The 12,264-nt window shown below is 41.2% G+C and overlaps 1 protein-coding gene across 6 annotated transcripts; it reads left to right on the top strand.

The window, feature by feature from the left end:
- Positions 1-4,444: 4,444 nt before the first annotated feature.
- On the top strand, positions 4,445-8,318 carry LOC147630273 (uncharacterized). Of its 6 annotated transcripts, none has more exons than XM_086810113.1 (7): positions 4,445-4,591; positions 5,418-5,730; positions 6,241-6,423; positions 6,540-6,712; positions 6,816-7,073; positions 7,193-7,303; positions 7,453-8,318. In XM_086810113.1, the coding sequence occupies exons 2-7, from the start codon at positions 5,421-5,423 to the stop codon at positions 7,807-7,809; spliced, it is 1,392 nt and encodes a 463-aa protein (XP_086666239.1). In that variant the 5' UTR covers positions 4,445-4,591; positions 5,418-5,420; the 3' UTR covers positions 7,810-8,318. The 6 variants fall into 6 exon arrangements, with proteins under 6 accessions (XP_086666239.1, XP_086666238.1, XP_086666236.1 ...); XM_086810112.1 differs by having other exon boundaries at positions 4,445-4,825; XM_086810111.1 differs by lacking the exon at positions 4,445-4,591 and having other exon boundaries at positions 4,975-5,730; positions 7,453-7,551; positions 7,652-8,318.
- The last annotated feature ends 3,946 nt before the right edge of the window (positions 8,319-12,264 follow it).

Here is a 12,264-nt window from a genome sequence, read left to right as displayed (position 1 = left end):
TTCATCTAATTTATCTGAATCTAATCGTATAGTAATTTGGAAAACATCGTTCCAATTCATAGCATAAACCAGCCATGGCCCAGACCCCCCAACTTGGAACATGGAAATAACGACGCTCAAACTCAGCAACCAAATTCACCCTTTCCTCAAAGGAAAGAGTGCTTCTCATGTGCTCAAAAAAAATGATAGTCACCTCTTCCATCTCTCAATCATACATACAATTATATAAGTAAGTAGAAGCATAAATACTATATACATCGACGTGTGTCAAATATACTAATCCAAATACATTGTGTGTGTACATGGATGTTTGGACCTATACATTTGGGTTCTTAACCTTTGTGTGTGTACATGTGTGTTTAATTAAAGTACACACCCTTTTTCTTGCTGTGTGAGAGTGTTTGAGAGTTTCTCTAACTAATCCACTCTCCCAAGGTGTTTGAGAGTTTCTCTAACTAACCCCTACTTGCCTACTCTCATGTGTATGTACACATGTGCACGTGAACGTGTGGGTGTGTGTGTGTGTGTGTATGTTGGTGTTTGCATATATGCATGTATGTGTCTGCATATATATGTACATGTGTGCTTGTGTATGTACACATGTGCACGTCACGTTTGGGTGTGTGTTTGTGTGTGTGTGTGTGTGTGTGTGTATTTATGTGTGTGTTTATGTACACACACAAATAAATAACACACGCATACATATATTATACACACACATATATTATTCAAAAACCCTCAAACACACACACTCTATTCACTAACTTTAAAAATTAATAAAACTTTCAAAATAAACTCTCTCTCTCTCTCTCTCTCTCTCTCTCTCTCTCTCTCACACACACACACACACACACACACACTTACAATTTCAAAAAAAACACCTACACACTATTTCAAAAACCCTCAAACTATTCACACTCATATATATTGATTAGTGCATTCTAAGAGACATCAATGCAATCTACATATTCATTAAAGCATCAATAAATCTCATTTCCCAAAAGCCCATATCACATATGGATATGTAATCCAAGAGAATACATTCTACTTATACATGTCAAGCAAATGTTCATACAATCCAGACCTTTCCCTTGTTGAGCATATGCTTTGATGAGTGCAGTCCAAAAGATTCCAACCCTGCTCTTATGCATGTCAAGCAAATCTTTTGCTTCTACAAATGCTACCACAATGCAGACAAAGGTCAATGCATTAGCGAAAAAGCCATCATATGGCATTTGTTCAAACCCTACCACATCCATTCAAAACAGGTCAATGCTTACTCATATGGCATTTGTTCAAACCCTACCAGATCCATTCAAAACAGGTCAATGCTTACTCATATGGCAACCTCATCATGAATATGTTCCACTTCTCAGTTGCTCCTATGCCCTTGCACTACATCTTTTCATTGAATACATCTCTTGAAATTCCTCTTCTGGCGAAAGAGAAAGCTTGATGGGGTATCCTCAGGGGCGGTCGAGGGTTCAATGCTTACCTTTGCCTTGCAAACCCCATCAAAATAATTTAGTGCTTGTTTGTCTTTGCCTACCAGGCTTATCATTTGATTAGTGCTATTATCCAAGAGACAATATGCCAAGAAGGAAGCTTTTTAAGCACTTGTGCTTTTGCAAGCACACCACACTGGGCATACATAACCCCAAAAGCAATGCACATGTCCACCATAGCAATGGTGAGCACATACTATTTTCAGTAGCCCCCTCTGGCCATCTCATCATGCTTTCACGGGCTTTCAAGCTGCAAGCGCAAGTCATTACATTTGGAGAGAGGTCCTCAAGTACATACATTCAAAACAACTCACTGCCTACTCAACTTGGCCTTATTAGTAACATCCTGCAATTAGTGCACTCCAAACAACATCGCAAGTCAGGCACTTCTCATGCATTTGTGAGCACACTAAACTTGGCCTACACCAATAACACATCTGTTTCAAAATTATTGAGAGCTTCCACTTAGCCATGCTAGGCATATACCATACCACTTCTGTACACATCAACATTCACCAAACAGCAAGCTTCAATTATCTTACTCCTCAGCCTTCTCCCTCCACACCGGACTCGGTCACTTGGCTAATCCCACCATAGCCTCTCTCTCTCTCTCTCTCTCTCTCTCTCTCTCTCTCTCTCTCTCTCTCTCTCTCTCTCTCTCTCTCTCTCTCTCTCTCTCTCTCTCTCTCTCTCTCTCTCACACACACACACACACACACACACAAACAGAGACTATCTTAGCTCTAGTTGCCATCACCATGGGTTTCCTCCGACCAGAAGTGGTTGGAGAAAGGCAGCCATTGGTTATGGTGGAACATAGCATGCACCCCTTCCACCAAAGTGGTGCCTGCATTTCTCATGAGAGTCACATTGAGATGATCATTCTGGGACATGTAGGAGAAGTTCACATGGCGAACTATGGGGTAATCTTGGGGCATGAAGGGCGTGCCCTCGGAAAGGACAACATAGTTGGGCTTGGCAGTGGGGTTGAATACATCGAAGAGGCTAACAGGCTTGCCTACATTCACTGGGAGGACGAAGGATTTAAGGGGGTTGGGGATTTTGGTTTGGAGAAGGACTTCCATCCATAAGCCAAGGTGATCTCTGTGGAGGTGAAGATGTCGGGGAGTCCGAGGATTCTAGTGTTGTGGCCTATGGGAATCTCTAGGTTATTACACAATGCATCAAGGCATGGCTACATCATCGAATAACCTAGAAAGTGGCCTAGGTGCACCACACCCAATGGGGCTGCCCGAAAATGCGGGCATTTTCCCTACGCGTGAACAGCCTGTTATTGCACTTTAGAACTTAGCCTCTGAAGTTTGAACTAAGTTTGACCAAAACCTATGAAACTTTAAAAACACTCCCCCAGTTCCAACTCTTACACATCTTTGGATTTTACAGGCTCCATACAGTCTTTCATTTAAATGTGTAGCTTTTCCTGGCTAAACAACCTATTATCTAAATGTGTAATATGGTTTTACTGATTGTCTTGTGTTTTTGTGCTTGGAATGACGATTAAGAAAACTGATCACCTAAATGGCAAAAAGGCGTTAGCTTCTAAAGATTAAAAAGCTCCAGTATTAATCAAAACGCAAAGAGTTCCGAGAGGTTTTACGGCTGCAGCTGCTACACATCCAACGATGATGGATGTAACAGCCAGGTAATCTAGGTTGCTTTTTTATCCTCCGCTTCACTGCACGTGCACTTGCCTCCTAGCTCCGCTGTGTTACTCAAGAAAGGTCTTTCTCCTCCCACGCGCACTTTCCAGAGTCTGTTTATGGGGGGCTTAAACCTTAATGCAACTGGAGAAGAAGGCCACATACGCAAAGATGGCTATGGTGGTTAACTGAAGAAGGCACATACGCGAAGATGGTTATAGTGGTTAGCTCACGGATAGCATGGTGTCGACCTCAGCCGAGTTGAGGCCCAACAAGACTAAATTGACAGCTCTACAGGTGCGCTCTCCTTCGTGGGTTGTTCAGAGTGTGCTCCCTTGATCGCCTTGCTCAGGGTGCGCTCTCCTTCGTGGGTTGTTCAGAGTGTGCTCCCTTGATCGCCTTGCTCAGGGTGCGCTCTCCTTCGTGCATTGCTCAGAGTGTGCTCCCTTCTCCACATGCACTGTGCCCCACGTCACCCAACCAAGCTCAACCCATGTGCTTAGGTGCTCGTACAGCCTCTGGCTACTGCCGTGCATCGCTCTCTTACGCTCACAAAGTGCACCATGTCCAGTCTCAAGTCCTTGTACATGGTAGTGCTCGTCGTCCAGCAGTATAGACCCCTCTAGCATACACTACCCCTCCATCAAGCAGCAACTCACCGGTTGTAGAGGCCCCTCCCATTCATGTTGCTGCTTGCTCGCACCTGCTGTCTCTGTGTGCACCGCTGGTTGGGGCTCTTAGCTAGGTGGACTTGTACACTATTACCCATGACTGCCTATGCACTACCTTCAAACAACGCTGCCCTAAAGTGTAGCGGCCAACCCACCAGCAGCCCATGACAGCTAGCTCTTTTAGGTAGTCGATGACGATGCGCACTGCGTACAGTTGGACCGCCAGCGCCTCATCTTGCGAGCGAGCGAGCGAGGGAGAGAGAGCGCTCAGCTTGCTCTCTCCGCAACAAAACATACACAAATCTTCAAATGGGAAGCGAGAGTGTAAAGAGGTCAGAGAAACCAAACAGGAAGCGAGAGTGTAAAGAAGTCAGAGAAACCAAACGGCTCTCTCTCTCAAAATGAGCTGGCACTGAGTTTGAAATTCGAAATGGCATGGAGTTTTAATGGCATGGAGTTTTGTCATAGGGAGTTGCAGGTGATGAGGGCCCAAGGAGGACTAAAAAATATGGAGGGGGTCGTAAGGGCTCTAAAAGATATAGAGAAGAGATAGAGAAATGTAGGCTACTTTCACATTTTTTTGAGCAGTGTAGAATTAAATAAATTATTATATTATGTAATTAAAAGCCTGCTGCACTCGCTGTTTGTGATAGGCATCAAAATGCTGCATGCGAATGCGTGAGTGTGAGACTCTGAGAGAGCGGTGGTGATGCAGCATGCAATAGGATATTAAAAGAGAATTGAAATCAGAAAGGTAACATAAACGCGAATTAGCATAGGTCAAATCAAACTAATCTTCTACAAATTTAGCTTAAAGTGTCAAAGTAGATTAATGTGCAGGCTAAGATAGATTAGTGTTGCAATGGCTATAATCTAATCAAGAAAGGGCTGTGGGTGTTTGCGAACTCTGTACGCATGGACCCATGAGATAGAAAAGGGAGCTCACATCGTGCTGCCCACCGATTCTGCGTGTCGCCGCATCTCTTGGGTAAAAAAGAAAGATAGTCAGTCAACTACATAACCTAAGGTTGATGAGATCACAACACGAGAAAGAGAGAGAGAGGGGGGGGTTTGCAATTGTCAACTCCTTCCACTTTAGATAGATCCTTTAGTTCAAGGTGCAGAGGAGGGGGGGGGGAGAGAGAGAGAGAGAGAGAGAGAGAGAGAGTGTGTGTGTGTGTGTGTGTGTGTGTGAGAGAGAGAGAGAGAGAAAGAGAAAGGAGAGAGTGTCTCTCTCTTGCTTTGCGTTTTTCTTGCAATTGGGTGCTATTTTGCGATTGGCTTCCTGGGAAAACAAAGAATTTATTGTGCACTTTGAGGATATTTTGCAGCTTGGGTTTTTTTTTGGGGGGATTTTGTTTCGCAATTTTAATGTTGTTTGACACTGCATGGGAGATCTCTGTACAATGTGAGTCAATCTCTCTACAATCAAAGCGAGGATTTTCTGAGCATTTGGGTTGAATAAGATCTCTTCATGCAAGGAGAGCTCTTCCTGCAATCAGAGGGAGCTTTCTTTGGCCATTAGTTTCCTCTCTTGGCCTTAAAGATTATTGCCATTGGATTTCTGTGGCTTTATGAAGGGCATGCAGATGCAAGGGGATCCGCTGGGCCACATGCATCAGGAGATGATAAGCCTGAAGAGGTCAGTGAACAGGTCACAGTGGCTGGTGGTCACACTCACTGTGCTGGTAGTGATCCTGGCCATTGCTCTCATTGCAGTGGGAGCCACCCAGGGCCATGCCATCAAGTACCTCAAGGCCAGAGAGGGCCTACTACCCAACCCAAACGTCACCTTTGCCACAAGGTCCGGTGACCGCAGTGTCAATGGCCTCACCTATGGTGGTAGCCTCTTCAGAGGCAGTGGCTTTTGGTCGACCAAGAACCCTCTTGGAGGTAAGCCAAAACTTGTTCTCTCTCTCTCTCTCTCTCTCTCTCTCTCTCTATATATATATATATATATATATATATATATATATATATATATATATATATATAATATCATTTCTCCACGTTTGTATGCTTGTGTGCATGCCTCTGTGTATGTATGCCTGCCTATGTAAGATTTGTCATGTCTCCAACACTAGCCATCATCTCTAATTGTATGCATCTGTGCATGCATATATATATGTATGTAAGCATCCACTTATGTTTGTATATATGTGTGTGTCATGTGTCTCTCAATAAGAAATAGCCATGTCTGTGTTTGCATGCTTGCCTGTCTGTATGCATGTCACTTAAGCCATGTCTCTAAGCACTGTTTTGACATATTTTCTGTTTTAGCTGCACTGCTTAAAGTTTGTGGCTGATTTGTTTGTTTTGTTTTCTTTTTGACGATATTGCGCACGTCAGCCAGGCATACTAATTTTTGTTTCCCTAAAATAATTCTAAACTGTGACTTTGTAGGGGGAAGCTTGACAGATCATTCAGCAGTTGGATATGGTGATGTTGTCTTTATACTGGGTGGAGCTAAAGGTGGTGGAAATGTGAGCAGTGAAGTATGGAAATACGACTCGGTTTTACACAACTACACGTTGATGGCACCCATGCCAGAGCCTAGATACCGTTTTGGTGCAGCTATAATTGAAAGTGAGCATCTTCTACTTTGTAATGCATGTGGTAATAAGCACTAATAAGTCATTTAAAGGACATCACCCAGATTTTTGAACCATATAGAAACATCTTGCTCTCTCATGCATATGCAGATACTATATATGTGGTGGGTGGTAGGAATGTCTCGGACGATCTAACCCCCCAACCAAATAATGGAATGGTGAAGTCAACATTCATATATGATATCGTGACAAATACATGGAGAAGAGGAGCAGATGCACTTGATTTTCAGGGTGACAACTGTGCCGCCGCCCTCGATGGAAAGGTAAAACATCTGATTTTGGTTCATTTCCATGCCCGCAGAATGTGATTTGTTTTTTTTTCTTTTTGGGTGAGAGACTAGAGTTCTCAAGCTACTATGGTGCCAGGGTTCCAACTTGGCATCTGCAAGTCTGGAGTCCCAGTTCTTGCCAACCCTGCTGGCAGAATGTGACCAAGTTCTACTGTCACTCTCTCAGGTATACATGATTGGAGGCTATGGCATTGATTACTCTTACTTGAATACTGCAACGGTCTATGATCCTGCTACCAATTCATGGTCACGCCTGCCCAATATGCCAACCCCACGTGGAGATCTCATGTGTGTAGCTCTTGATGCAGAAATCTATGCTTTGGGGGGCTACTATGTAAGTGGTTCTCCCAATGTACTTGGGACTTGTTGAGAGAGAAGATGGTAGACTTATCACCTTCCTTTCTGCTCTAGCAACTTTTTGAAATCGTTTTCTTTTCAAACTCTTTTTGACAGGACCCGACCAATGAACAACCCAATTCATTTTCCTCAAAGATGGAATCCTTTAACCCCTCGATGGGAGTATGGAGGAGCAGACCCGATCTTTTAACTCCTCGTGGAGATGCAGTAAGCTTAATTTTTTATATAAACATCACACGCACTCGCACTTACTAACGAGGGTATACTTTACTTTATCTCCAGCCCCTCTCTCTCATGTTGTGCATTTAGCTACTAGCTTGTGCAGATGATAATAATGACATTCATAAATATCACAGGGCATCGCAGTACTTGAAGGCAACAGAATTATGCTGGTAGGGGGGGAAGGTCATTACCGCGACAACGATAGTTTCAAATACCCCAAGCATGTAAATGAGGTGCAGGAACTTGGACACTCTCCCAGCTATAGCTCTCCCTTTAAATGGCTTTTGGATAAAGAACTAGGGTTGCATATATATGGTTGTTATGATTTGCCAGGTCTACTATGCATCAGATCAGACCTGGGTGCAAAAGGCCATGATTCCAACAGCTCGATTCAGGACAGCAGCAGCAACAGCGGGCGGTCTCACATTTGTTCTAGGAGGTGCAGATGTTTGCATAAACCAGCCAGTTTGTCCGGCATTGAGTCAGAATGAGGTTTTCTTAGATGTGGACCATCCACATGTCTACATATACCTAAAGAATGAAGCTTACAATGATAATGCAGCTTTGACCACATATCCTTTGTAACATGCATCCTTGTTTCAGGGAAATAATTAAGGATAATGATGGTTGGTTGATTGTAATTTACTTGAGGAACACAATAATTGTGTGGCTGATGTACATTTCTCATGAATCAAACCGAAAGGAGTCACATTTGTGGGATTAAAAATGATTGTGTGGGGTGATGTACAGTTTTCAGGGATCCTCAAAAGGAGTCATCGTGTTTGCTGCAGAAGGGCCAAGCATGCGTCTGCTCATTATGGATCCTAATAAATCCTCTATGTATCGAACTCTAAAAGACTTTTCTTGTAATTTTAATTCAATTATGGAGCATATTAAAGCTTAGAGACCAGGTGCCATATGTAGCTAGAAGCAATATCTTTGTAACTACTTTTAGTGCTAATGTGGAATAAAGATGTAAAGGTGGAGACAGCTTTAAAACTCGAACTCTCTAATTCTTCATTTGTCTATATAAGCTACCTTTTCTTCAGCATAATTGGCTTTCAGAAGCGCCCTTTTTTTGGGAGATTACTAAATGCACACTTTCGCAGAAAAGAGTTGCTAAATAAATAGGAGAGCCAAATAGTTGAAATGCCAAATGATCCTTGCATCTAGAAATATATATCATACTTGTGTTGAGAAAGTACGGGGTAGGGTGAATGCATTGCATCATTGGAGGACATCCATGACCCGCCAAGATGATGTTGACACGTGTGTAGAGATGGCATGACTTTGAGTAACAAACACATGAGGTCAAGAAAGACATGAATGTCAATGGATGCATGCATATGTCAATGGATGGGTAACATCATATCTTTAGATTTGTAGAAGCTATTTGGTTTGCTGTAAGATTCTTCCCCAGCCTCTCAAGATGTCCAGCATCTTCCCGTATAATTAAATCCCTCTTCAGAAATATAAAAGATCTTATTTCTAACTGTTTTAGTCTAGAGAGAGAAAATTATTCTAGAGAGAGAATATTCAGATTATGAATATTTTTGGATAGAAAAATAACTCATCTTATTAAAATAAGTTTCTTTGAAATAGAAATTCAAAAAGAATTTTTCAATGTACAATTAAAATTAATTGGAAATAGGTATAAAGGACCTTAGCCTAAGGGTCTAGATTTTTAAAAAAATTTAGATTATGGTCCAATTAAGGTTTCTATGGGCCAATTGGATCAATCCATGTGTAGGGAAGAGATAAATCTAATTTTGTAAAAGAAGATACCCAAAAATGAGTAAATGCTCACATAAGATGAAGAGTTGACTATGTACAAGGTTTACTAGTAAGAAACTATGAGCAATATTAAAAATATGAGATATTTTGGATATAATGATCCCATTTTGACACATATGTAAGGAAGGGGAGTTCTTTAAAGGAGGTGCATATTTCACATAAGATGAAGAGTTGAAAATGTACAAGGTTTATTAGTAAAAAACTATGAGCAATATTAAAAATATGAGATATTTTGGGTATTCAAAAATGAGTAAATGCTCACACAAGATGAAGAGTTGAAAATGTATAAGGTTTATTAGTAAAAAACTATGAGCAATATTAAAATATGAGATATTTTAGGTATAATGATTCCATTTTGACACATATGATTCTATTTTGACACATATGAAGAGTTGAAAATGTATAAGGTTTATTAGTAAAAAACTATGAGCAATATTAAAATATGAGATATTTTAGGTATAATGATTTCATTTTGACACATATGTAAGGAAGGGGAATTCTTTAAAGGAGGTGCATATTTCACATGCTTGAATGAGTTTTAAACTCATAAAAATTGAGATATTTCATCTCTCCTCTCTCCTCATTCAAGTCTAGTTCCAAAAAGTTAGCTTAACTGACCAAAAAATGGTCAAAAATTGATCAAACTGATTTAGAAAATTCTAGAATCAGAAGATATTATATGATGGACCTATGTTTTTTGTAATCTATCACTGGATCTCGTTGTTGACTCGCTGGTCTCAACGGAGAGTCTAGAGTGATACTGTTTTGTTGAGAAACAAAGACTCAATGAGAAATTTTGAAGTATGACATGTATAACCCGTAAATTGTTTATCAAGGATTGTTTTTATTAAAGTTTAATAAAGAGGAGTGTGTGCGTATCTGTTTTCTAAAGCTAAAGTTAAGAAAGGCATTTCAATTATGGGTGGGTGAGTACTTGTTTGGTTCCACCGATTCCAGTGGTAGGGTGGTGGCTAACCCATGGGCCGGATGGGGTTAGGCTGGAATCAGTGGAGTTTTAATAATCAAACTAAAAAATATTAGAATTACGCTAAGATTCGAATAGTTAGACAATTCCTTCATAAATTTTTCAAATAAGTGGATCAACGGCTGTGCCTGACCTTGATCAAGAAAAAAGCGTTGAATTTACTAAAATGATCAAATTATATTAGTGATAGTTTCCTTCTATCTGATTTATTCAGTTGAAGGATAGCGTAGAATTGTTCACGTTAGAAAAAATTTTATTTTAAAAAAAATTTCATAAAGGTGAAATCGTCCCTGCTTTCCGGGCATGGGAATTTTTCTCAGTTTCGTTTTTTTTGGAGTGACCACCAGTTTAGTCTCGTGCCCGGACATTCAAGGGCGAGGCCCCGAGTGAGAAACCCTACCTCGCGTGGAGGGGCAGAGGGATCTTACAGTTGGTATCAGAGCGAAATTGAAAGCTAATAAAGATAATTAAATTCTTATCTGAAATTGATAAAAAGAATTCAGAAACAGCATTTTCATAATAAATTTTCATTCCGTAAGCTTCTTTAATGAAGAAATTTTAATCAAAGAAATTATTTTTATAAATGGAAGTTTCCCATTTATCTGGTATTCCCGACCTCACCCAGTCTCAAGATATGATTGCATTTGCCTTCGAGCATCTCATCTCTTCCGCTTCAACTCGAATAAGCCGAACAAGACTCGCACGCCATTTCGAGGATTTATATTTTCCTAACCCAGCGGAGAGAATTCAGCATAAGTGGTTTGCAGGGCAATATGTCCACGCCTCTTGCGACCGCCGTGCAATGCTATGGGAGAACCTCTCAATGGCTATGATCTTGTTAAAGCTGAAAATCGTACGTGGAGTCATTTTATATCATTCAACGCCTCAGAATTTCAGGCTTGCATGCCAAGTCTACAGACTTCTTAGTTGTTTTATTCCTAAATGGAATATAATAGCTCCCTTGTCAGTAAGTGGATGTTTGTATCAGGGCATGGCTATGGCCCAATACCGTCGTCATATGCGTTTCCCGAGGAGATTTTGAATTCTGGAGCCGAGCTGCTCTATGTACATAATGTAACTTTTATATAAACAAAAAAATGTTTTCCGGAGAAAAAAATTCATGTTGTATAAATGATTGTTTACGGCGGACGGTCTGCTGATAAAGAAAAATCTGTTATCGGACATATGTCATAGATCTCCAATAAGATCTTGTCTTGTTTAAGAAATTGTTTTTCGAACTCTTAAGTCTTAGGATCTCATGAATAATATCAAAATAAAAATTTATTAACATATAAATTTTGGCAGAATCATGAGACGAGGAAACCGTGGTCGTCAGCCAGACCCTGTCTCTGAAGATGACGAGCTTGACCTTGATGTTCACAAGGCTCTTCATAGGACTCAGCCAGGACCCTTCAAAGGAGAAGTGGAGAACCTGGGCGAGGCTGTGGAGAAATGGGTGGAAGCCATGGAAGAGTATTTTGACGTCACAGGATACAATCAGCGGAGCAAAATGGCTCTTGGCCGGCTGAAAATAGTGGAAACAGCCAGGGTAGCATGGAGGAACCACTGTGACACCAATCATCTGGACAGAAATACTCAATCCTGGAATGATCTAAAAACCTATCTAAGAAAGAGATTTTGCCCTCCTGGATTTTTAGAAACCAAAATGAACGAATTCTTAGAACTAAAGCAGGAGAGCAAAACCATCGAGGAATATCACCAGGCCTTTGCCCTTCTACTCAAATATTCACCACCTCTTGATGAAGAGCAACTCATGGCCAGGTTCATTCGAGGAATGAACGAACCCTTGGACACACTGGTCAAAAATGCCAAGCCAGTGTCCATGGCTGAAGCAGTAAGAATGGCAAAAGATTTTGCCAAAGCTTTTGTAGTAAAGGTCCCACCAAAACCTGCACCCTCTAACTTTAAGAGATTCCAAGCCCAGGGAAGTACTTCCAACTTTCCACCCCCAAAGAGACAGCAAGGCCTGAATCAGAATCAGGATGCAGGAAGATTCAGAAGTGAAGGAAGACCCTTCCCCCAGAGTACTTTCTCAGGAACCTCACCACTTTCAAAAAATCAAAAGGATGAGCTCAGAACTGAAAACCGATGTTTTGGATGCCAGGGTTTTGGTCACCAGTTAAAAGACTACCCGACTCCTACCATG

Source organism: Cibotium barometz, chromosome 16 (genome assembly GCF_041138505.1).
Source record: "Cibotium barometz isolate CiBa-2024 chromosome 16, ASM4113850v1, whole genome shotgun sequence".
NCBI classification, from domain to species: domain Eukaryota; kingdom Viridiplantae; phylum Streptophyta; class Polypodiopsida; order Cyatheales; family Cibotiaceae; genus Cibotium; species Cibotium barometz.
This window is presented reverse-complemented; position numbering and strand designations above follow the sequence as displayed.